The 27,082-nt window shown below is 49.3% G+C and overlaps 1 protein-coding gene across 1 annotated transcript in view; it reads right to left on the bottom strand.

The window, feature by feature from the left end:
* Positions 1-27,082, bottom strand: part of MYO15A (myosin XVA) — a 761,224-nt gene that overhangs the window by 229,723 nt on the left and 504,419 nt on the right. Inside the window, exon 47 of the mRNA XM_069212299.1 lies at positions 26,149-26,208. Within this exon, the coding sequence (XP_069068400.1) occupies positions 26,149-26,208 (60 nt within the window). The remainder of the gene's footprint in view (positions 1-26,148; positions 26,209-27,082) is intronic.

Here is a 27,082-nt window from a genome sequence, read left to right as displayed (position 1 = left end):
AGATATTATACATAAGATATAATTAATTCTTTAACCCCTTCACTGCCAGGCCTTTTCCCCCTCAGGTGCCAGGCATTTTTTGGCTATTTGGGCCAGTTTGCACTTAGGCCCTCATAACTTTTTGTCCACTTAAGCTACCCACGCCAAAATTTAGTCCTTTTTTCCAACATCCTAGGGATTCTAGGGGTACTCAGAGTTTGTGGGTACCCCTGGAGGAGACCACAAAATTAGCCAATGTGCAGCAAAACAATTGTTTTTAAAAAAACAAAATGGGAAAAAAGGGCTGCAGAAGAAAGCTTGTGGTTTTTACCCTGTAAAGGGCAACAACAGAGGGTTTGCAGTGCTAGAATCACCACCTTCTCAGCTTTCAGGAACAGGCAAACTTAAATGAGAAAACCATATTTTTCAACACAATTTTGGCGTTTTACTGGGACATACCCCATTTTTACTATTTTTTGTGCTTTCAGCCTCCTTCCAGTTAGTGACAGAAATGGGTGTGAAACCAATGCTGGATCCCAGACAGCTAAATATTTCTGAAAAGTAGACAAAATTCTGAAATCAGCAAGGGGTCATTTGTGTATATCCTAGGTTTTCCCACAGAAAATAACAGCTGAAATACAAAAACAATTCAAATTGAGGTGAAAAAACAGTCATTTCTCTCCACGTTTTAATCTATAACTTTTTTCTTCAATATACCATTACATCTGCTGGACATTTTTACATTGAAATCTGATGTGTTTTTTGCAAAGTGCCTAGCTGTAGATTTTGGCCTCTAGTTCAGCTGGGACCTAGGAAAATCTACCAAACCTGTGCATTTTTGAAAAATAGGCACCTAGGGGAATTCAGAATGGGGTGACTTGTGGGGCTCTCTCTATGTTCTGTTACCCAGAATACTTTGCAAACCTCAAAATTTGGCCAAAGAAACACTTTTACCTTATATTTTGGTGATGGAATGTTCTGGAATCTGAGAGGAGCCACAAACTTCCTTCTACCCAGTGTTCCCCCAGGTCTCCTGATAAAAATGGCACCTCACTTGTGTGGGTAGACCCAGTGCCCGGGTTAGGAAATGCCCCCAAACACAACATGGACACATCACATTTTCCCAAAGAAAACTGACCTGTTTTTTGCAAAGTGCCTAGGTGTGGATTTTGGCCTCTAGCTCAGCCAGCACCAAGGGAAACCTAGCAGACCTATACTTTTTTTAAAAACTAGACACCTAGGGAAATTCAGAATGGGGTGACTTCTTGGGCTCTCACCAGGTTCTGTTACCCAGAATCCTTTGCAAACATCAAAATGTAGCAAAAAAACACTTTTTCCTCACATTTCGGTGATGGAAAGTTCTGGGTAAAAGGAGCCAAAAACGTCCTTCTACCCAGCGTTTTCCCAAGTCTTCCGATAAAAATGTTACCTTACTTGTGTGGGTAGGCCTAGTGCCTGCGACAGGAAATGCCCCAAAACACTACGTAGACACAAAATGATCAAATACAAAACAACCTTTTTTTGTGGAGGCACCTGTGTTTTTGGTCATGGGCTCAGCAGCAATCTATGGAAACCTAACAAACCCAGACATTTCTGAAAACTAGACACCGAGAGAGTCCAGGGAGGTGTGTGTTGCGTGGATCTCCCAGTGTTTTCTTATCCAGAATCCTCAGCAAACCTCACATTTAGCTAAAAATCAAATGTTACCCACATTTCTGTGTGGGATCACCGCAGTGGCACAAATTTCCTACCACTCAACGTTGCCCTCAGTCTCCCAATAAAAATTATACCTCACTTGTGTAGGTGGGCCCAGTGCCTGTGACAGGTAAGAGCCAAAAAGATGTTTAAATTGAGGGGGAACAAAAGCGGGACCAAAACGGCAGTTTGAAAAAAAAAAGTTTTTAGGCAGAATTTTTATCGGTATAGATGCGACAATACTGGTTGGTAGGAATTATGTGGATTCCTGTAGATTTTGGAAGGTTTCATCATACAAATGTGGGAAAAATGTGTAATTTTAAGCAAAGTTGGAGGTTTGCAGGGCATTGAGGGTAAGAAAATGGTGCAGGGGCATGTAAAGCCACCACCCTAGACTCACCCAGGTGGTTAGTGTTCAGATGTCAAGGTCTTGTAGATTTTTCTACATGTCAGTGTCCCAAAGTCCAAATATTGCAGCCCTCACCATTACAAGTGGGACGATTTTGAGAGTTAGACAAGCTCTCATGGCCCAAATGTAAAACCAAAACCCAAAATAATCAAATGTCCTCTTGCTTGCCATTGGGATAAGATCTTTCAGTATGCGGGGGAAGAGCTGTAAGACGTTACCCCCTTTAGTTGGAGTGGGGGCATAACCATGCCCATACTGGTTGGTAGCCACCACCCACTATTTGTTTAATTCCCTGGCATCTAGTAGGCTTTCTGCTACCCCGGGAGTGGATCAGGGGTAATTGCCTCATCTGCCCACCGGTGGGCACAACAACTTTGTTCTGATTTATTTGGGGTCTCTTTTGTGAAAAAAATCTGCCCTGGTCTCTGCTGGGCTTTCTGCCCCTAAGGGGGGAAGATTGGCCTTAAAAAAATAGGCCGATCAGCCCCCAAGTGGGGCAGAAATAGCCAACAGTAATGTGCCCCTATGGGAATCGACCCTTGCCCAAGGGGCTGCCCCCCCCCAAACAAAACATACACAAGCACACACACACACACCAATCCTTGGTGCTCACCTCCGTAAATAAAAATAAAAAATCCCTGGTGCCTAGTGGTTTCTGCCCCCATTGGGGACAGATCGGCCTAATTAAAATAGGCCTAAAAAGAATTTGCCCCCCAGTAGGGTGACCCTTACCTAAGGGGTCGCTCCCCACTCCCACAACCATTAAAAAAAAGTGCTTTAACTTAGCGGGAGTTTTGAGAGTGCTCCCACCCAAGCAAGAGCAAACACTGGCATCCTGCTTTGTCCTGGGGTGGGTTCCATGGGGCCTTTAAAGGCTCAGGGAGGGGGACAGTGGTACCCCTTTTCCCTTAAAAAATACACTGGACCCAGGCAGATGGGGTGGGGCAGCGAGCCCTCTTCCCCCCAAAAAATGTTCCAGGGCCTTGTGATAGGCTTCTGGGCCGAAATCGACCTAAGGAGGTGGGGCACATACACCCCCCAAAAATAAATGCTTCCCCCTGCTCACTCTGTGAGTTTTTTTAAAAAAAGAAGAGCAGAAGCCAGGTATTCAGGTTTGGGGAGGGGAGTTGTACAACACCTCCCCTTTTCAAGAATGAAGTGGCTCCACAGGATGGTGTCCCGGGACTCTAATGAGCATGGTGAGCCCCCCCACCCTTTTGTTCATACTTTGGACCTGGGGGATGGAGGTCTCAATGAGGCTCGGGGAGGGGGCGTGCACCTTCTTCCCTTTGTAATTCAGAGCATCCTTTTATTTTGTAATGCCTTAGGCAGGAATCCTGTGGGATTGTGGTTTCTCCATGTTGTAGGCAGCCATTTGGAGAGCTTGCTTCCACCTGAGCGTGTTTTCTGATGGAGCGAATTGGCCCAAGGGAATAAAGCCCCCTGGGCCAATCAGATTGCTTTTTTTTTTTAAACTTGGTTTGAAGGACTAACAAAACCGTCCAAATATTCAAATATTTTTGATCACTCCTTTCTAAAAAACTACTGAACTGTTTTACACCAAATCACAAGAAGCATGCTTTGTGGATGAAGATCTATCTTCCTGACAAATTCTGTGTAGTTCCGTTCAGCAGTTTTTGCAGTTACGCTATTTAAAAAAAGTCTATGGAAAATGCATAGAGATTTTGTATTTTGGGATCCCCCTTTTTCTCAGCCCCTGCTTAACTTATCAACCCGAAACTGTCCCCGCAAAAACTAGGCAAAATAGGAAGCTTTTTGGAAAGTGATATAAAGATTTGTCAAAAAGCGCCAAAGTTACTAGCAAAACAAAAAAATACATTTTCTATGGAAACACTGACCTAGCTATAAATACCAGTGTCGACTGCCACTGGGTATTATATTCATGTACATATAAAGAAAGTACTTACCTTAAAAGCTGCAGAGTAAAGGTACTCTTGAGGTAAGAACCTGTGATGTAAATGTACCATGATGTACTTAGCTTGATGTAATGACTTCTGATGTAATACATCTAAATATAACAACCTTAATTTTATAACTGCATGCTAATGTGCATAAAGAATGAAAGTAAAACAATAAAACAATAAAAAAAGAACTATGAACGTAAGATGATTTAATTATATTTAATTTATAATGGTTTGAGGTGTCTCCAACAAATTGGTACTAATGGGCGCCAACTTTTTTCTATGCATTGTCCCTCAAATATATATGGTACTCTATGGAGGTTTGTTCGGCTGAGCTCAGGACACTTCAGAAGCACTTAGATTTATAATACTTCACAATCTTTTCAAGATTTATTCAAAGCCAGAACTAATAGTCTAGTTAGTTTAACTATTCAATGAGTTAGTATGAGTGTCTGAGACCAGGAATGTGGAACAGGCTCTGTGCACCTGTTTTGATACCCCACCCCAAGTATGCTTCAAGGACCCAGTATACAAATAAATGGAGTAGCCACCCGTCTTTTAAAATAAGGATACTATATTTGGTGCAGTACAGGTTCTCCTGCCTAAAATGAACACCAGTAGCCCATCTTAAAGGAGACAACAATCTTGTGCAGCTCACAACACAAAAAGTCCAATGACAAAAAAGGCTAAACTTTTCTCCCACAACTGCTGGTCCACAAATAGCAGACAGAAGTGAGATTGGCAACCCTCACAAAGAGGAGTGCACTAGGTGTGGTTCCTCAACAACATTGCACTGCTCAGGTGACATTGTTACTTTATATGGGATAAAACTCACATGATTGGCAAGCTCACATTGGGGAAAACGTACAGCTTCAGACAGAAATTTACAAAGGAAGGTCGCCACAGCTTTGACAAGCAATTTTTGTCCCAATTATTACTCATTTTTTGGGATGAAACTCACGATTGGCAAGCTCACGCCTGGGAAAATGTCCAGGTTCAGACAGAAATATACAAAGGCAAGTCGCCCACAACTTTGACAAGCAATTTTTTTCCCAGTTATTACTGATTTAGATAACATTTTATCTGAAACAGAGAAGTGAAGATTTTTAATCCTATGTCATACCATCAAACCATAATCCAGTTGAACTATGGAGGGAATGGTAGTGAGTGAAAAAGTTTTGTGAATCTGACAGGAGAAAGTGAATTTTGAATGCAAAAAAATAGGCGTTTAAGGGGGTTGTCCATTTGATTAAGTGATGGCTTACCAGTCATCTGGATTCAAACCTAGGTTACTTATTCATATTCTCACTGCTCAATTCAGATTCTGGACAGTGCAATATATACTGCAATGTAAATCTATGAACAGTCAGGCCCTCATTACGAGTCTGGCAGTCTGTGTACCACCGCGGTGGAGGTCGCACCGCCGTGGCCCTGGTGGTGAAGACCACCATACTACGGGGCAGGCACCTGCAGAACACAGCCAAGTTTCCGTCTGAACTGCCACTGTGGACGGACAGCTGTGGCCGGCAATAGGCATCTCCAGGGCGGCAGTCAGGCTGTTTCCCACGACCGTATTATGAGGTTGCACACCGCCAGGATTTCCAGAGCGGTCTCACCACCACGAAAAGCCTGGCGGAAATGAACAACATAAAAGGGAACACTCACCTTCAGGAACACAGGCACGTCCGTAGGCACCATGGCACGCAAATTGCAAGTCTTCCCAATGCTTCTGCTGGCTATTGACCTCCAGGACCAGCGACACCGACCAAGACACCAACCGTAAGTACACCAGCCTAGCACACACTGGAGGGAAGGACATTAGTACACACACAACACACACACAAATCGCACATCGACCACAAATACAAGTTGAAGGAAAACCAGGACAAGGTTGTTACCATTGCCACTAACGTTGCAGTTCTGCAGATGTATTAAAATAACAAATGAAAGAGGCAGAACTGTGTACAATGAGGCCCAAGGGCCAGTCCAAAATACTTGCTGTGCCCGAGCACACTGGGCACAGATTGACGCCCCAACTTGACTCCTGACTGCAAACTGTTGACCTCCACAGGGCAGGGGCATCAATGGGGCATGCAGGCACCTCAGAGATGAGGGGGGCAGGAGGAGGTTTGGGCTTGGAGAAGCGGTCATTTGGTCAGGGCTTGGAGGGGGGTCCTTGGTGGTGTATTTTCAGGAGGGGTCCTCAGTTTTGCCTTTGGAAGGTAGTGGGTTAGCTGGGAGGGGGGTTGCGCTTGGCCTTGGAAGTGGAGGGAGTGGGCTTGGTCTTGGAATTGGAGGGCATGGGCTTGGCCTTGTGTTTGAGAGGGGTAACTGTGGACTTGGTGGGGGTGGAAGTCTTAGGTGGGGGAGGGGCATGGCGAGGACCAGAGGAGGATTGGGAGGTGGAAGGCAGGGGTCTGGGAACGGTAGCAGGGCGCTTGGGGTGGGGTCAGGGACTGGGCCAGTGGTGGGGAACAGGGAAAACTCTTGCAGGAAAAGCTTCTTAGGGGCAGAAGGTAGGTCATAGGAAGGACATTTGGGAGTGGAGGGAGAGTGAATGCTTGAGAAGTGTATACATGGAGGTGTGTGGGTGGATGACGTGTGTGCTGGGTAATTGTTGGGTGAGAGAGTGTGGGTGTTTAGGTGTACTGGGAGGGGGGAAGAGACGCAGAGATTGCAGGGGGATGTGTGAGTGAATGTTGGGGTGGTGTCTGCAGGTAGGGTGGATGTGCTGCATGTGGGGTGTTGATTGTCGTGGTGTGTTCGCATGTGGTGTATGGGGTGCACGTATGGGGGTATGATGTGGTGACGGTGGCAGTGAGAGCACATGTGGCAGGATCTGGGACTGATGAGGTGGTGACTGCAGGTGTGAGTGGTGATATGACAGTGATTGGGGAGTCCGTGTATGGAGTGGATGTTGTTGTGTCTGCATGTGTCTGTTGTGTGTGTGCATGGCGGTGGTGTCTTTTGTGGTGCTTGTGTTTGTCCTTGCGATTTGGGTCTGTTGATGTGGATGGATGTTGGTATGAAGGTGTGCCTGGGATGGGTGAGGGGAGAGGGATGTGGGATTTGATGCCACCCTCCTGGGTGAGTGGGCACGGGCACGGGCAAATGGGTGGGGAGCTACAGGGAGGGCGGTGCTGGTAAGGGAGGTGGTGGACAAGAATGATGCAGGTATGTGCCCATATGGGTCCGCCACCGCCAGGCAGCTGCCATGGGAAGAGAAATTTGAAGATGGTGTGGTTGATCCCGTCTCCCCTGTGGCACTTCCCTCACCCTCCGTCCCTCTGGTCCCCTCAACTCCACAGGTATCAGCCTCCTGGGTCCCGTGGGCTGCAGCTTCCCCACTCTCCGGTGCCCCTTCTCCTTTGCTAGATAATGCTGATGCACACCAAGACAGAGGAGGAGAGGGAGGGTGGGAGTGAGAGAGAGACAGGGTGCAATTGGTCAGTGCCAGCACAACTGTCCCACAGAGTAACTACAACATCCTTGGGGAGTCCGTGTATGGAGTGGATGTTGTTGTGTCTGCATGTGTCTGTTGTGTGTGTGCATGGCGGTGGTGTCTTTTGTGGTGCTTGTGTTTGTCCTTGCGATTTGGGTCTGTTGATGTGGATGGATGTTGGTATGAAGGTGTGCCTGGGATGGGTGAGGGGAGAGGGATGTGGGATTTGAAAAAGGGTAGTTGGAGGGGGGATGGAAGAAGAAGGAACACTGGCTGCCGTCAATGAGGAGGCCAGAGCCTGAAACGATCTCTGTAGGGCAGACAGGGAACTGTGAATGCCTTCCAGGTAGGCATTTGACTGCTGCATCTGTGATGCCAGTCCCTGGATGGCATTCACAATGGTTGATTGCCCCACAGAGATGGACCTCAGGAAGTTAATATCCTCCTCATTGAGGGCAGCAGGGCTGACTGGGGCAGGGGAAGAGGTGCCTGTAGAGAAGGTGATGCCACCCTCCTGGGTGAGTGGACACAGGCAAATGGGTGGGGAGCTACAGAGAGGGTGGTGCTGGTAAGGGAGGTGGTGGACAAGAATGATGCAGGCATGTGCCCATATGGGTCCGCCACCGCCAGGCAGCTGCCTTTGGAAGAGAAATCTGAAGATGGTGTGGTTGATCCCGTCTCCCCTGTGGCACTTCCCTCGCCCTCCGTCCCTCTGGTCCCCTCAACTCCACAGGTATCAGCCTCCTGGGTCCCGTGGGCTGCAGCTTCCCCACTCGCCGGTGCCCCTTCTCCTTTGCTAGATAATGCTGATGCACACCAAGACAGAGGAGGAGAGGGAGGGCGGGAGGGAGCCTGGGAGTGAGAGAGAGACAGGGTGCAATTGGTCAGTGCCAGCACAACTGTCACACAGAGTAACTACAACATCCTTGGGGAGTCCGTGTATGGAGTGGATGTAGTTGTGTCTGCATGTGTCTGTTGTGTGTGTGCATGGCGGTGGTGTCTTTTGTGGTGCTTGTGTTTGTCCTTGCGATTTGGGTCTGTTGATGTGGATGGATGTTGGTATGAAGGTGTGCCTGGGATGGGTGAGGGGAGAGGGATGTGGGATTTGAAAAAGGGTAGTTGGAGGGGGGATGGAAGAAGAAGGAACACTGGCTGCCGTCAATGAGGAGGCCAGAGCCTGAAACGATCTCTGTAGGGCAGACAGGGCACTGTGAATGCCTTCAAGGTAGGCATTTGACTGCTGCATCTGTGATGCCAGTCCCTGGATGGCATTCACAATGGTTGACTGCCCCACAGAGATGGACCTCAGGAAGTTAATATCCTCCTCATTGAGGGCAGCAGGGCTGACTGGGGCAGGGGAAGAGGTGCCTGTAGAGAAGGTGATGCCACCCTCCTGGGTGAGTGGACACGGGCAAATGGGTGGGGAGCTACAGGGAGGGTGGTGCTGGTAAGGGAGGTGGTGGACAAGAATGATGCAGGCATGTGCCCATATGGGTCCGCCACCGCCAGGCAGCTGCCATGGGAAGAGAAATCTGAAGATGGTGTGGTTGATCCCGTCTCCCCTGTGGCACTTCCCTCGCCCTCCGTCCCTCTGGTCCCCTCAACTCCACAGGTATCAGCCTCCTGGGTCCCGTGCGCTGCAGCTTCCCCACTCGCCGGTGCCCCTTCTCCTTTGCCAGATAATGCTGATGCACACCAAGACAGAGGAGGAGAGGGAGGGCGGGAGGGAGCCTAGGAGTGAGAGAGAGACAGAGTGCAATTGGTCAGTGCCAGCACAACTGTCACACAGAGTAACTACAACATCCTCTGATGCCATGCCATGACATACCATGCCCTCATTTACACATGCTACAACAATGGAACACCACAGCAATGCACATGTGCACCGCTGATGGTGACACAGATGCAATTGTGTACATGATGAGAGGCGTACCTGCCACACCAGCCTAGTACTTGGCCACTTCCCATTTCCCTGTTGAGACACACAATTCCTAGTCTACCAAACCAACTGAATCCTGCATGGGTAGTTGCCATGCCAACTAGGCCATTGTCAAATTGCACAGTGACATCTTGGCCCACCTTACCTCACTACACATACAGTACCTACCAGCAGATTGAGGACTCTACATTCACCTCTGACACAGTGGTTGGTAAGAACTGATTACAATGGCCTGACAACCCAGATGCAATGACCCTATTGGCTTGAACTGCCTAGCTCATCTTGGTAGTAGTTGACAACACAGATACCACATTGGAGGTAAGTGCCCCTCAATTCACTGACTGCATGGCCTGGCCACACATCTATGCTTCCAATCCTGCCCAGTTGTATAATATCCATAGTGGGCATGTATCTACCTAGTACCCACGTGACAGCCTTCCAATAGTGCACATCCAGAGCCACTATGGCAACACATATTGTAAGTGAAAGTGTGTACTCACCCCATTGTGGCTGCTGTGCTGTCCTCAAGCGCCAATCCACCTCATGTTATGCCACCTCTAAAATGCTGGGCACTGGGGGGGGGGTCAGGGTCCGACAGGCACCCCTCCCTCGGGAGGACGTCCCCAGCTGGCCCACTATGGTCTTCCAGGCCCACCGTCTCAGGTCCTCCCACCACTTTCTGCAGTGGGTGCGCCGCCTGGCATGGACGCCCAGGGACGCATTTGCTTGCCGATGGCACACCATGTCCCCTTCTGATGGGCGCTGACCTGCATGGGTGACACAGACAGAAGGACAAAATCATGTAGCGTGGCATCACAGGCACAGCAGTGGACAGCACACATCTCACTACCACACGCGCATTTGATCAATCCACGTATCCTCAGACTCCTCACCCATGTTCATTCTCCAGTCACACTGCCTCGTTCCAAGGCCCCCATACGCACTACTCACAGACAGGACAGTGACACTGGCCTCACCTGCTGCTCTGGTGCCCCATATAACAGTCCATACAGGGGTAGTACCCAGTCCACGAGCTTCTCCACTTCCTCAGAGGTGAAGGCTGGGGCCCTATCTTCTGCAGGATGAGGTTAACCAATGAGGAATTGCACAGCGATTGCGACCGCCTACCGCCATGACGTGTTACTCGGCGGGATGGCTCACTTCCATCTGTCCTGTGTATGCAGGACAGGAGGCTGCAATTTTACATGTGCAATGTGAATTGAGGGTGCATTGAAGGTGCGTCATGGGTGACATTTGGTGACCTTTGAACAGCTCAACTATGTCCACACAGTCAATGCTGCACATCCTGATTCCTACTCCCTCCAATTCCCAGGTACGGTGGAAGGCTGAGGATGAGGAATGCTCTGGTGTACAGGTCCCAAGTCGACCTTGCCACCCTGGAAGAGCATCACATCATTCTGACCTATCGTCTGAACCGTCAGACCATCATGGAGCTGGTGACCCAGTTGGAGCCAGATCTGTTGCCTGCCATTTGTCATCCCTTTGCCATCCCTCTCATAGTACAGGTGTTGTCAGTCAGGGTCATTCCAGATTACAGTGGGCTTGGCAACAGGGATGTCACAGCCCATGTTCAGCTACGTCCTAAGGGATGTACTATGTACCCTGCTAAAACATCTGCTCAGCTACATCAGGTTCCCCCAACGTGATGATTTGGGCGCTGTCAAAGCTGCCTTCTACGATTTGGCACATATACCTAATGTGGTAGGGACCATTGATGGTACCCAAATTGCACTGGTGCCACCCAGGAGGAGTGAACAAGTGCATAGGAACCGTAAAAACTTCTATTCCACCAATGTGCAGTTGATGTGTCTCGCTGACCAATATAACACACAAGTGGTCGGCAAGTTCCCTGGTTCTGTGCATGACTTCTACATTCTGTGGAACAGCACCATCCCACACATGATGGCACCTTTACAGAGGGACCGGGCCTGGCTCATTGGTATGTATCCTTTCATATGTGTGCCTATCTGCTCTCAACACCCTTCACAACCTGCCCTATCACCCTCCCGGACTTGACATGGCTCTTACCTCTGTGCACACAGGTGACTCTGGTTATCCTAATCTTCCCTGGCTATTGACACCTTTGAGGTATCCAACTACAGCTGCTGAAAACAGTTTCCATGAGGCACACAGTAGGACAAGACGGGTCACTGAGAGGACCTTTGGCCTGCCGAAGGCCAGATTTCGGTGTATGCACATCACCGGAGGTGCTCTACTCTACAAACCACAGAAAGTGTGACAGATAATTGTTGACTATTGCATGCTACACAATCTGGCCCTAAGACATTACATCCCATTGTTGGATGCAGAGGAGGTGGCAGCTTTACCAGTGGCTGATGAAGGAGACATGGGGAGTGATGAGGAGAAAGATGATGAGGATGCAGGTGACTCCAGAGCTGAACTGATACAACAATACCTCCACTGAGGTACAGGTATGTGTCAAATGTCTTGGATGTGACCTGTACAACTGTCTGCCTTGTGCCATGCTGCCACCTGGTGTCTGTAATCACTCGAGCGATTGGGTGCAGCTCTGACTCTGGGTGGCTTTGGGGGTGGGTTTCATGTGCCCATGAGTTGGGTTCTTACTGTGCACAGGTCAGTGCTAATCTCTGCCTGCTGTTGTGCTGCTGCACCAGTGACATCTATGTGCATGACCATTGTTGCCTGAACTGGCAGATCCAGTGCAATATGTGTGCTACACTAGGTGGTTTCCTATGTATTGCATCCTGTCCTGGGAGTCAACATTGGGGGCTGTGCAAAATTACTGTGCGTGGCAGTGGGAACTGCCTCACGTCTGGATCTGTTTGCTGTGAGGGAGAAACCATTGGGGAGGTATGTCTTGGGATTGTGGGTTTGTTTTGGGCATATGTGCATATGGTTGGGGACTTGTGATTGATTTCCCGGTATTGTTCTACTTTCAGGACATTGCTGTGGTGCACTATGGTTCCGGCCTCAGCTGTTGCCTCACTTGACACATATCTCCAGCCACTGGCTGCTCCACTGTAATCATTGCTGCATGTTGCTCCCCCTTCTGTCACTCAAACATACATTGGCAAGACAATGGGTTGAATGTTGCACATGTAATGGCAGTATCTTTAGTACCCATGACAATTAAAGTCGTAGGCAGTAACTGTGCTTAATTGTGTTTATTTGGGAGGGACAAGGGCAAGGGGTGATGCGTGGGGTCATGGCGGGTGGGATCATCAGAGTACTTAGGCCAGCTGTGGGTAGTCAAAGTCCAATATGGTGTCCTTGGGACAAGAGAGAGATGACAGTGGACAGTCAACAGGGTGTCTCAGTGACATACAAGGGAGAATGTTCAGGAAAGGGTCACTTCCTGGCAGTGGTCTTGGTCTTGGCATCAATTCGGGCTGGATGTCTGGTTGGACATTCTTGCTTGCGTGGGGGCTCCAAAGCCACAGGGGGAGGGGTGCTGGTGTCCTCCGGGTCCTGGGGCAGAGTCTCCATGCCACTTGCTGCCGCTGACATGGAGGGTTCAGATGGGTTGTTGCTATTGGAAGGGTCCTGCTGGTGGGAGGTGGACTCACGCAGGATGGTGGTGAGTACCTTCAGCACCCCTACTATGGAGCCCATGTTGGCATTGTGGGTCTGCCACTGCTGCATTGCCTCCTGATGGTGTTCCCTCAGCAGCCTCTGGCTCTCCTGCACGGTGACGAGGATCTGGGCCATAGTGTCCTGGGTTTGGTGGTATGCACCCAGGACTTGGGTGAGGGCCTCCTGGCCAGTCTGGTATTGTGGCTACCCCGTCCCTTGGACCACAGTTCCCGTCCCACTACCCCTAGCCCCCTGTGCCTGTGCTCCTTCATTGTCTGGGGTGTGTGCTCTTGATTCTGGCCCCTGCACTGTGGGGCAAACGTCTGATTGAGAGGTCCCTGGGGCACAGGTTTGTGGAGGATGGGCTGGCTAAGGTGTTTCAGCCACATAGGAGGGTGTGTCCGTTGTGTCCAGGGTTGGGCTCCTGGGAGTGGACTGACCAGTCGCCCCAGATGGTCCAGGCAAGTCATCCCCATCCAGACATCCACTGGGGCCTTCATCCTGGTGAGGGCTGTCTGACCCCGGCATCCTCTGCAGCGTGGCAGGGTTACCTGTGGATGGGAAGGGGGAGAGTTTGTATGTGGATGTGTAGTTATTATTTCCATGGTGTGGTACATGCATTGGCTTGACATACTTCCCAGTGATGGCACTGACAGCAACAGCACAGTAGACATTGATTTGGGTATGGGGATTGTGCCATGGTTTACTTGTGCCATGGTGAGTTGTCGATGGTGGTTGGCACTACTGTCATTGCCACGTGTTGGGATGCTGTCATAGCAACCAGTAGGTGTGCGCTGTGGTGAGGTTGTCCATGCAGGTATTCAACTGTGATGTAGGACTGTGATTTCTTGCTGAGTGAGGAGTGATGCACTGTGGGAGTTGTGGTTCTTCACATTGTGATTGTTATCTGTGCATTGGGAGGAGTGTGTGGGGATGGTGGGAGAGGGATGGTGTGGCATGCAGAGGTAGGGTGTGGGGTAATTGGGGGTGCAGTAGTGTGGGGTGGGGTGGATTAGGGAGTGGTGGGGAGGCATGCTGGACAGGAGTGGTTGGTGCCTGGGGGGGGGGGTTTGTTGACTTCCCAGAGTCGAGACCTTGATGATACCAGTAAGGCCCTCCAGATGCATGGTGTCCAAGATCTTCTCCTCCCAGGATGTCAACTCAAGTGGAGAAGGTGGGAGCCCACCGCCAGCCTTGTTCAGGGTGACCTGGTGCCTTGATGCCATGGAACGAACCTTCCCCATTTGGTCGTTACGCCTCTTCCTGATATCTTCCCTTGTGCATGGATAGGTGCCGATTGATTTGACCCTGTAGACGATCCTCTGCCATAGCTCAGTTTTCCTGGCCGACGATGTTTGCTGGACCTGGGCTCCCATCAGTTGAGGTTCTACTTGGACGACCTTGTCCACCATTGCCCGCAACTCATTGTCTGTGAACCGTGGGTGATTCTGGCATGAAATGTTGTTGGGGGTGTGTGTGCTGTGCAGGTAGGGTGCAGTGCAGGGGGATTGGTGGTGTGGGGGTGTTTTGATGTGGGTGCTGGTGGGTTATGGTGGTGGTGTGTGCAAAGTGTGCAATGTGAAAGTATTTGTAGTGTATGGGATATGAAATTTTTTTACTTACCTGTAACTGCAGTTCTCCAGTATTGGTATCTTTCATAGATTCACATGCTTGAATCATCCCCGTTGTCGAGGTGGGAGCCTCACGGTAACTTTAAATACACAAAGCAGTAAGTCTGTAAGTTTAAAACCAGTAGGCCTCAGTAGGCTCTATAGGATATTTTATAGCCTATCTACCTTGTTTTGTGAAAAGACCCAAACTTCAGTGTCAACCAATCAGGATTCAGCCCCTCCCAAACACTCCCAACAGAGGCTGAATTCCCTCAGATTTTCTAGTACAAGTGTGAAGTTCAATATCTGTATAATAGGGGAGCCTCTGAGGGGTGGAGGGTGGGTCGCATGTGTATCTATGAAAGATACCAATACTGGAGAACTGCAGTTACAGGTAAGTAACTAATTTTCTTCTCCAGTATTGGATCTTTCATAGATTCACATGCTTGAATCAGAGTAACGAGCAGTAATGTTAGAGAATTAGCGAATTAGTCTGTCTGCTATTTTATCGTAATTCTCCAAGTGATATCAATCACGTTAATAAATATAACAATAATAGAAAAAACTGTATGTCAGAATATTATGATACAATATGTGACGTTGTTGTTTTGAGGTCTACAACCTGTTAACACAATATGAAAAAGCTTTGGTATTACGACTAGTATGAAACGAAGTATTAGAGCAATCTACACTGTAATATAAAATTAGTCGAACATACCTTGAGTGTGGTGGTGGGATGTTGTAAGAGGCTCACCTTAACGAAATAGATGCCTCAGTACTGCCTGCCCCACTGCTGTATCAATGTTACTTGTTTCTTCGAGACAATAGTGTCTTGTAAACGTATGCTGGCTGGACCATGTGGCCGCTCTGCAGATGCTATACAGTGGCACCCCAGCAAAGAGTGCAGCTAAAGCGGCTACTGATCTTGTAGAGTGGGCTCTCACCTTGTTGTGGAGCGGTTTACCAGCCTTAGCATGACAAAATTGGATTGTGAGGCCAATCCATCTGGCTATAGTCTGTTTGGACACTGCATGTCGCTTTCTTGTTCCACCAAATGCAAAAAATAATTGGTCAGAATGACGGATGAGTTGTGTTTTCTGTAAGTAGAATTTTAGACACCTTTTTATATCCTGAGAATGTAATGTCTTCTCGGCTACCGTTTGTGGATTTGGAAAAAAGGTTTTTAAGATGACTGGTTCATGCAAATGAAAAGTTAAAGGAACTTTTGGGATATACTTGGGATTTGTTCTTAGGATTACACCGGAATTTGTAAATTGGAGGAAAGGCTCTTTAGTAGTGAAAGCCTGAATGTCGCTGACTCTTTTGGCTGAAGTAAGAGCTACTAGTAAAGCTGTTTTCCATGAGATGAATTTTAGATCGGCTCTGTGGATCGGCTGAAAGGGAGCTTTCATGAGCTGCATTAATACAACATTCAGGGACCATAATGGCTGAGGTTTCCGAACTGGTGGGAAAACATGAAAAAGGCCCTTCATGAATTGTTTCACAATTCTGGTGGAACATAATGAGACCATGTGTTGTGATCTACGGTATCTCGAGATTGCTGCCAGATGCACTCGAATGGAGGAGTATGAAAGTCCTGACTTTGCCAAAAGCAAGAGATATGGAAGTATCTGCTCTGGAGGAGCGGAAATAGGATGTATACCTTCTGTTGCACACCATATACAAAAACGTTTCCATTTAAGTTTGTAGGTTTTGTTGGTAGTGTCCGCTCTAGCTTTGGCTAAGATGTCTCTACACTCCGAGGAAATGTTCAGATTTACATATTCATTGAATTCAGGAGCCAAGCCGACAAGCGAAGAGATGACGGATCTGGATGCCTGACTTGTCCCTGGTGCATTGTCAAGAGGGTCAGACTCTGAGTTGAACATGTGGCTGTTCGGAGAGCATTAGGAGCTCTGTGTACCAGACCTGTCTGGGCCACCTGGGAGCTATGAATAGAAGGCGACACCCCTCCGTCTTCATTTTGTTGATGACTCTCGATATGAGCGGGATCGGAGGAAAAGCGTAGGCATAGACCCCAGACCATCTCATCGAAAACGCATTTCCCCACGATCCTTTCTGGGGAAGCCAACTTGCATAATACTGGCATTTCTTGTTCTTGAGTGTGGCAAATAGATCGAGATTTGGTTTGCCCCATAAAAGGAAAAGTCGATTGAGAAGTTTCTGGTCTAGCTCCCACTCATGATATGGTATCACTGTCCTTCTCATGGTGTCTGCCAGAACGTTGGTTTGTCCTGGCACATGCTCCGCCTTGAGCGAAATGTTGTGCTTGATGGCCCATGTCCAGATATCCTGAGCTAGTTGCAAGAGTTGTAGGGATCTTGTGCCTCCTTGCTTGTTTAGATAAAACATGCTGGTTGTATTGTCCGTTCTGATTAAGACACTTGAATTTTGTAGTTTTGGCAAGAAAGCTTTTAGAGCTAGGTCTATCGCTTTGAGCTCTAGGTAATTGATGTGGAGCTGAACCTCTTTTGCATTCCAGGATCCGCTGATTTGCAGATCTTGGCAGTGTGCACCCCATCCCTTGAGGGAAGCATCCGTTGTTACTATGTAACTGAGTACTTGATGAAGGAATGTGAGTCCACTTCATGGTGGTCTGCTTTAGAGGTGTTATGCAAATTCTGTCTTCGAACGAACCGCGCATCTGAGTCTACTGTACATTGCTCTTGCAGGGGTCGCATATGGAGCCTGCAATCTGGGACTAGCGGAATGCATGATGAGATCATCCCTAGCAATGATTTGTAGATGCGGACTGAAACAAACTTTTTTGTAGAGAGTCTGCGTGCTAAGGAGGTTAGTTTTTGTCTCCTCTCGTGAGACGGATACGCCTTGCTGTGGACCGTGTCTAGTATTGCTCCTCAGAAATTTAATACTTGTGTGGGGTGAAGCTGAGACTTTTGATAATTGACGATAAACCCCAGGCTGTTTAGCAATCGAAGGCAAACCAAAATATGACGTATCACCTGAGGCTTTGAAGGTGCCTTTATGAGCCAGTCGTCTAGGTAAGGAAAAACCTTCATACCCGACTGGCGGAGATGTGCTGCTACCGGAGCCAACATTTTCGTGAAAATTCTGGGGGCCGATTTGAGACCGAATGGAAGAACTCGAAATTGGAGGTGCATACCACCTACTCTGAATCTAAGGAATTTGCGGTGGTTGCGGTGTATTGGAATATGAAAGTAAGCATCCTGGAGGTCTAGGGATGCCATCAGATCTCCAGTATTTAAAAGGCGCAGGACATCCTGTAATGTTACCATCCTGAACGATTGTTTCTTTAGAGACTTGTTTAGTGCTCTTAAGTCCAGGATGGGGCGCCAGTCCCCGGAGGGTTTCTTTACGAGAAAGAAGAGGGAATAGAATCTCCTGTTCCTTTGAGAAAAAGGGACCGGTTCTATCGCTCCTTTGCCCAGCATCACTTGCACTTCTTTGAGGAGTTGGTTCACCCTCGGGGTGGAGGGCCCGATGGAGGAACAGTTGGCGGTGTTTGTGTGAATTCCAGAGTATGGCCTCTGGCCACTATATCGAGAACCCATCTGTCTGATGTTATCACTGCCCATTGAAGGAAATAGGAAGTGATGCGACCTCCAACCCTCGAGATTGGTGGGGGGAAGAACGCTGGAATGGTTGGTGGGTCATTGTTTCCTGCCCGTATCCCTTCCTCGGGCAACCACTCTTCCTCTCGCTGGATGTTTATAGGCCGCGGCCGGTGTCAACCTGTAATGCTGCTGTTGCTGGTGGTACTGTTGTCGGGATCCTGTGGAGGAAGACTGATACTGGGGTCTGTACTGATGGTAGCCCCCTCGAAAGGAGTAACCTCCTCTTCCCCTTGCTCCACGCAAAGGTTGCTTTTTGTATTGTAAGGTACCTAGTGATTTTGCTGTATCCGTATCTGTTTTGATGGCTTGTAACATGTCGTCGACATGCTTCCCAAACAGACTCTCACCATCAAAAGGCAGGTCGAGAACGCGACTCTGGACCTCCGGTCGAAATGATGTAGCCTTTAACCATCCTTGCCTACGCAAGACTGCTGCACCAGCCAATTGTCTGAAACCAGTTAAAGAAATGTCTATTGCGCTGTCTATAATCTCTGCAGCAATCCGTTCTCCTTCCTGCAATGCCTTTTTTGCTTCCACCTTGACATCCTCCGGCAAGAGATCCAAGAAAGCAGACATGTCTGCCGACATCTGGCGATCATATCTCCCTAGGATGGCGAGGGAGTTAACTACTTTGACTGTGACCGCCGCTACCGAGGAGAATTGTTTCCCGATATTATCTAATCTCCTCCCCTCTTTGTCTGGGGGAGATGCTATAGGCGTGGAGGGGTTTCTAGAACGTCGTTGCGCTGTCTGTGATATTACTGAATCAGGTTTCGGCTGCGACATTAATCAGGCCGGAGAATCATCCGGGGCCTTATATTTCTTTTCTAGCCTTGGCATTTGTGAAGGCACTGTCGCCGGATTCTTCATCGCCTTCAACCCTTCCTGCCATAAGAAATCTACTATCGGTATCGCTCTTACCGATCTCTTTGATGGTTCCTTGAAGTCGTAAAGGAAGCACTCTGTTTCATGAGAGATAATAGAAAGGCCAAAACGCTTTGCCGCTCTCTCTATCAAATTATGAAAACCTCCTATGTCCTCTGGAGGCGAATCCACTGGACCTGCTGGAGGTGGAGATGGTGTGGGGACGAGGTAATCATCCCATTCGCTGGTCACATAGCGGGTCATTCCGACCCTGGCGGTCGGTGGCCGCCAGGGCCACCGACCACGGGAGCACCGCCGACAGGCTGGCGGTGCTCCTACGAGCATTCTGACCGCGGCGGTTTAGCCGCGGTCAGACGCGGAAAGCCAGCGGTCTCCCGCTGACTTTCCGCCGCTCGTAGGAATCCTCCATGGCTGCGGAGCGCGCTCCGCAGCCATGGAGGATTCCGACTCCCCCTCCCGCCATCCAGTTCCTGGCGGTTCTCCCGCCGGGAACCGGATGGCGGGAGGGGGAGTCACGGGGCCCCTGGGGGCCCCTGCCGTGCCCATGCCTATGGCATGGGCACGGCAGGGGCCCCCGTAAGAGGGCCCCTAAAAGTATTTCAGTGTCTGCAAAGCAGACACTGAAATACGCGACGGGTGCAACTGCACCCGTCGCACCTTCCCACTCCGCCGGCTCTATTACGAGCCGGCGTCATCGTGGGAAGGGAGTTTTCCCCTGGGCTGGCGGGCGGTCTTGCGAAGACCGCCCGCCAGCCCAGGGGAAAACTCGGAATACCCTCTGCGGTCTTTCGACCGCGGAGCGGTATTTCGGAGGGGGGAAGTCTGGCGGGCGGCCTCCGCCGCCCGTCAGACTCAGAATTAGGCCCATAATCTCTTAACTCACCCTCTTCCCTGACGAGGGATGAGCTTCTTGCGTTTGGCTAGTCAATGGTATACTAACCTGTGGTGTCTCCGGGAGAATGGTCCTCTGGGTTTGACGAGGCGTCTGGTAGGTTTCAGGCCTGGGTGGTGTGGTAGGTGTTGATGGTGGAAACCTTCTGTAGTAGTCATTGAGCATAGATTGAAGGTCTGCCACTAATGTGCTTGGCATGGAGAGGGGTAATTGTTGTTCTGCCGGGGGGTATGATGTTGAAGCATAGCTGGGCTGGTACTGCTCTTCATCTTCGTCATAAAAATCCTGGCATTTTACATGCAGCTGAGACGGGCTACTCGCTGCCCCAAACATTCCCTCGTCTTGGGAGTATGCATCATCATCATCATCCAAGAGATGTTGTGGGGGATATGGCGATACTTTGCTTGGAGAGGTATGCATTGGCAGAATATCGGAAGCTTTGTCCCCCATAGTGATGAGAGAAAGGGGTAAGAATCGCGTTGAATCGTCTTGACGGTGCCTTAGTCGACGGATCCTTCATCGACGGCGCTTTCGTCGACGGTTCCTTAGTCGACGGCTTCTTCGTCGAGCGTTCTTTCGTCGACGGTTCCCCTGTTGGCATCTGTGGTGTGCTCTTCTTAAACCTCATTTAGAGGTGCTTTATAGACGGAAGTGCCTTGGTCGATTGGTGGACCCATGAAGCCGTCGACGACGTGTTCGCCGACTAAGCTTTTTAAAATATTTTTGCCGTAGATAGCGGTGACGACGTCATAATCATCGGTGAGACCGCCGTTGTAAACGTTGACGACACTGTCGTAGATGTCACCGTCGTCGACGGGGTGGTCGTCGACGGGTGTCTTTTTCCTGAAGAGAATTTCTCCGGATCTTTCTGGGGTGACAGAGACTGGGATGCCTTTTTTGCGGTACTCTTCTTATGTAAAGGCGTAGTAGGCTCTGAATGAACCTTTTTTGGCAAACTTGTGTGTGTCTCTGAATGGGGAACACCCTTTTTTGTCTCAGTAGAGACCTGCTTCAACTTTTTGGCCATCTTCCTTGGTGGCTCATCAGGCAATCTTCCTCTCTCACCTGTTCTTTTTTGGGAGTGAGAAGCATGAGATGACGCTTCACTTTCGTCTGAGGAAGGATGTTCCATGGCTTTCTGCTTCTGCAGCCACAAGAGAAGCCTACCCTCACGGTCTTTGAGGGTTTTTTGACTAAAGGTGCGACAGATCTTGCAGGCTCTCACCTTGTGGTCTGGATGGAGGTAGTAGATGCATTTCTTGTGGAGGTCATCAACATGTAGTCTTTTCTTCCCACAACTGCCACAGTCTCTGAACAGACCCTTCTTTGTCTTTTCAGACATGATAAAGTTGGAAAGCTGAGTTCCTGAGAGAAACAATTTTCAGTCAGAAAAAAGGTAAACTGAGCAGAGCTCAGGGAGACTCCCTTCACACGACGTGCAGTAGAAAATCTGAGGGAATTCAGCCTTTGTTGGGAGTGTTTATGAGGGGCTGAATCCTGATCGGTTGACACTGAAGTTTGGGTCTTTTCACAAAACAAGGTGGATAGGCTATAAAATATCCTATAAGGCCTACTGAGGCCTACTGGTTTTAAACTTACAGACTTACTGCTTTGTGTATTTAAAGTTACCGTGAGGCTCCCACCTCGACGACGGGGATGATTCAAGCATGTGAATCTATGAAAGATCCAATACTGGAGAAACTTCATGCCTCATGTCTCTGTGGCTGGTCGTGGGAGTCGCAAAGGGATTGTGGGTGTGGTGGGTGTGATATATTACAGTGAGCAGGTGTGTGTGGTGTGTCTGTATGTGTTTCAGGTGTGGGGGATTCAAACTGTCCAATGTGGTGTTGGCTACTATTAGCGGTGCCTTTTTGTACTGCTGCGGTGTAAACCGCCAAAGGTTTACCGCTGTGCATGTGTCGCTGTGCTGAAAACTGACTCGTATAAGGGTGTTCAGAATGGTGTCTGCGTGGTGGAACAGGCGGTAGGACAGTCACTCTTTCGTCGTCGGTCGGCCTGGTGGTGCTGGTTTTGTGGCTGGATTTGGGCTGTTTGTACTTTGTGACTTGTAAAATGCAGAAGCGGTATGGTGACGGCATTTCGCATGGCGGTCTTGCCCGAAGACCGCCAAACCCGTAATGAGGGCCTCAGTGTTCAGACTGATGAATCATAATTCTAATTACCTACTTGAAATGGTGCTTCTGAATCTGAATAAACTGATTTTGAATGCTTCCAGGATCCATCAATGCTTAGTACAAGTGTTATCTCGACTCCACATTGAGCGGAAAAAATGGCTTCCTCATTACCCTAGATGCGACATACCCTGATAAAATGTTCACTAGTAGCTTATTTGGTAAGACTCTATTGTATCAGAAAAAAATGGATATTGATGTATGAGACCAACACCCCTTCCAAATACTCAATTTTGGGTGTATTCAACAGCAGCAGCAGTGCAAGCGTGACCTTCCATCACACACTGACAAGGCTCGGCACAGTTCATAGCAGTGCAAGGTTGTCAAATACAGAAAGAATACTTAAGGCAAGTATAAGCATAGCTATTATTGATTCACCAGGAGCAGCTGCACTGGGTGTGGGGTATCATGGGCCTTTTGGACCCAAATTATGGGGGTCATTCCAACCCTGGCGGTCAATGACCGCCGGGTTGGAGGACCGCGGGAGCACCGCCGACAGGCCGGCGGTGCTCCCAAGGGCATTCCGACCGCGGCGGTAAAGCCGCGGTCGGACCGGCAACACTGCCGGCTCCCGCCAGTGTACCGCCGCCCTTTGGAATCCTCCAAGGTGGCGCAGCCAGCTGCGCCGCCGAGGGGATTCCGACCCCCCATACCGCCATCCAGTTCCCGGCGGTCCGCCCGCGGGAACCGGATGGCGGTAGGGGGGGTCGCGGGGCCCCTGGGGGCCCCTGCAGTGCCCATGCCACTGGCATGGGCACTGCAGGGGCCCCCGTAAGAGTGCCCCTACAAGTATTTCACTGTCTGCTTGGCAGACAGTGAAATACGCGACGGGTGCAACAGCACCCGTCGCACCTTCCCACTCCGCCGGCTCGATTACGAGCCGGCATCCTCGTGGGAAGGGAGTTTTTCCCTGGGCTGGCGGGCGGTCTTTTGGCGACCGCCCGCCAGCCCAGGGAAAAACTTAGAATACGAGCGGTATTTCGGAGGGGGGAAGTCTGGCGGGCGGCCTCCGCCGCCCGCCAGACTTGGAATGACCCCCTATGTCTTTTACTATTGAACTCAGTGTTATGGGGCACGTTTGACTGGTTAGCATTAGGGACAAGGTCGCCATTGTTAGACCTGAGTCAATATTTTTTAACGAGTGTGGGAGAGATACAACAAAGCAAACAGAAATGCAAGCTTCTATCACACGCAAAAAAGGAACAGCACATGTAAGCCAAGTGAGAGCAGGTGTCTTTATGTTGCCCTCCAAACCCAACAGTGTATGTGGATAAGTGTGTGGAGTAGAGGTATGGTCTCTTTTGTCTCTCACAATGTCTGCCAGAGAGAATGGGGGGTGGGAGCAGGGAACTGCTGAGAAATCTGTGGTGGTTTCTTTCTGCTGGGGTCTCAGTCATCTCTTATAACTTCCCCTTCATTCACTAGATCCCTAGAGTAGCCCTTCAAATCCCTTACATTTCTACCACCCCCTACAGGAGTTTCTCAGGCTGCAATCACCCTCAGTCAGCTCTTAAGATGGCCTCAGTTAGCCATCACAGATCATCTGCAGCTCTGACAAGCTCTTAGCTGGTCCTCACATTACCTCATCCAATCTAACAAACCCTGATCCGTCCCTCTTATACCCTCAGCCAGTCCTCAAACACCCTACCCACTGTCTCATTACTTCTGAGACTAGGAGTACAACGGTAATCATATTTGGAAAAAGGAAGACAATTTCAACAAAATATTTTGAGATGACAATCTGTTTTATAAAAATTGATCATCCATAAACTGCATTGCATTAGATGATAGCATTTATAATGTGCATCATACACATGGCAAAGCCTAGTTGGAATTCTAGGCACCCATTTGATTGTGTGGTTGAAAGAGTTCTAGTCTGTCCTATGAGGAGATACTGTGTGAGGTGCCTGAGGTTTAAAAGGTGTGCCTCAAACGTTGCACAGAGAAAAGGGTTCTGGGTAAAAGCCTAATGTGTAGCAGAGCAGTTTGAGAACAGAAGCAGCTAGTACCTACCATATATCTTCTAATTTCTGTCAGTTGCATGATTATATTGATGGAAAGAATCAGATTATATATGCTCTTTGAAATTCTAGGTAGTTGTGATAATTGAATTGCATAGATGAACTAACACAGTTTGATAGTACTGAATTTATTGTGCATGCAGATTTCTATATTGGTATATCTCTTCCACCAACAAACCAGATAAAATAGACTCCCAATAGATTCTCACTATTGCCTGAAATTCCTGGGTCCTTTATAATTAATGAATGCAGCAAGACTTTTAGGCCCTCATTCTGACCTTGGCGGTCTTTTCGCAAGACCGCCGAGTTACCGCCGCGGTAAAGACCGCCGACCGCGGCGGTATGCCGCTGCGCGTATTCCGACCGCTGGGAGCGTTCCGCCGGAATACCGCCAGCAGCCACACTGGCGGTCGGCGGGAAAGTGGAGACTGGTCAACCTCCACCGCCACGCCAGCAGAACACCGCCCCCAGAATTACGACCCACATTTCTGTGTGGCGGTCTTCTGTTGGCGGTCTTCTGTTGGCGGTCACGTCCCTATGGCTCCCGTCGCCTCCCGGAGGACCAACGCACAAGGTAAGTTGATCGTCCGTGAGGGGAGGGGGTGGGGGGGTGTTGTGTGATGTGTGCGTGCATGGGGGTGTGCGTGTGAGTGTGTAGAGGGGGTGTGTGAGTGCGTGCATGCGGGCGGGGAGTGCTGCTGTGCCTATGGGCAATGTGTTTAGTTCGGCGGGTGTGCATGTCGGCATGTATGTGTGCGGGTATGTGTCCCCGTTGTGTATGTGTGTGTAGGGGGTGTGTATATGTGCATGTTGGGGGTGTGTGCATGTCGGGGTGCATGTATGTGCATGTCGGGGTGGGGGTGGGGAGGGGGTTCGTACCACCTCTGGGGGGTGGCAGGGGGGTGGAGGGTGTGGGGGGAGGACTCGGGTGGGTAGTGGGGGGTGGGGGAGACCCCTATCAGTGCCAGGGAAGGAATTCCCTGGCCCCGATAGTGCTTACCGCCATGGTTCGCACGGCGGTTCTCGCCCGCAAGAAACCGCGGCGGTAGGCAGGGTCATAATACCCTTGGCGGTCTTGGGACGACCGCCGGGCCGGAGTGCGCAAACTCCAGCCCCGCGGTCATGACCGCCGCGGCGGTCGGAGTGGAGAAGTGGCGGTCGGTCGCGGCGGGGACCGCCGCGGTCAGAATGCCATTTTTAATACCGCCGGTCTGTTCGCGGTCCGACCGCCGTCTCTCCGCCGACCGCCAGGGTCAGAATGAGGGCCTTAGTGTTCAAGCAGCTTATGAAGGGGCCACATTTTCCCTGCGACATAAGTCAGTCAGTATGTATCCTTATCAAGACACCTCTAGATCACTAAAACAAATGGAGGACACTATGAGTTAAGAATCATTCTGAACAATTATCTTATTCCTAAATTAATTTTGGCACAGGTTCCAACTGCACAAGTGAGTTAATGGAAATGTGCATAAAGCTCAGTACGTTACCCCGAGCAGGGAGTTACAGAAATGGACAGCTGCACAACTATCCTGCCATCCTTCCTCCAATCTGAGCCATACCCAGTTAATACATGCAGGGTCTGGATGAGATGGAAGAATATTGCAATAAATCTATACCACCTTATGCACATGTTTCAATTAAGTAACAGAGTCAGATTTCCCTGCTTTTGAGGCACTATATTTTGGCCTGGAAATCCACTATCAATTGCAAATTCTTGCCTCTAGCTCAAACCACAAATAGTATACATTATCCATTATTTTTAGACATATTTCAAAGCCTGGTCTCAATTTTATGCACACGATGTCTCCAATGTGGGAATTTCATGTGGGTGGTGCAATGTGTCTGTCGTTTTAATAAAGAACTCATGGTTCCCCATTAATGGCATCAGGTGTTTCACGGTATAACAAACACACAAAGGCTTTAGATGCCATTCACACATCACTGCCACACTGTAACACTATAGCCTCACCTGCTTGAAGATGAGGTCCAGCACCAAGGGGTTATTGAAGCTGTCTTTGGGATAAAATACCTACAATAAATAAAATTAGACTTTTTTAAGCAAAGCAAGGGTATTGCTCACCAGGAAGGGAAAGTACAAATGTGCATAATATGCAGATACTGATGAACCCCCAAGTTGTTAGTTTATGATCAGAAAACAGGTTTTGAGGGCAGAGGGAAGATTTGAGACAGGTTTTCCCATATTTCATGAATGAATCAAATTATGTGGCAGACACTGCAGACTGAATCGCCCCATTGCAACTTAATCCCCTGGAAGCATATCACGTAGTTATTGCAGCGGCAGAAGTGGCTTCATAAGCAACATAGCCATCTGCTTTCTAATGACAGTAAAAGGGTAGGATTTTATAAAAAAAATTTGACCTAGACGATTAACAACTTCTTGAATTTCTCAGTGATTATCAATGTGTGCATATAACTGCAAGAAAGGGTTGTATACTAGACAACCAAGGACATAAGTACCATCCTACAAAAATATTGCGCCCTTAATATCAGTAAACAAAGTATTGTTGAAGGTAAGTATATATAGTTAAGTATAGATTTCTAATTCTTAACTCTGTTTCTACATTCCTTGAAGGTATATATTGTCATGGCACACATATTTGGAAATATCATATACACTTAGGGGGTCATTCCGACCCCGGCGGTGTAGCCGCGGTCAGAACAGGAAAACCGGCGGTGTCCCGCCGGTTTTCCGCTGCCCTATGGAATCCTCCATGGCGGCGCAGCTTGCTGCGCCGCCATGGGGATTCCGACACCCCATACCGCCATCCTGTTCCTGGCGGTTCGCCCGCCAGGAACAGGATGGCGGTATGGGGTGTCGTGGGGCCCCTGGGGGCCCCTGCAGTGCCCATGCCAATGGCATGGGCACTGCAGGGGCCCCCGTA

This window comes from Pleurodeles waltl, chromosome 10 (genome assembly GCF_031143425.1).
Source record: "Pleurodeles waltl isolate 20211129_DDA chromosome 10, aPleWal1.hap1.20221129, whole genome shotgun sequence".
In the NCBI taxonomy this organism is placed as follows: Eukaryota; Metazoa; Chordata; class Amphibia; order Caudata; family Salamandridae; genus Pleurodeles; species Pleurodeles waltl.
This window is presented reverse-complemented; position numbering and strand designations above follow the sequence as displayed.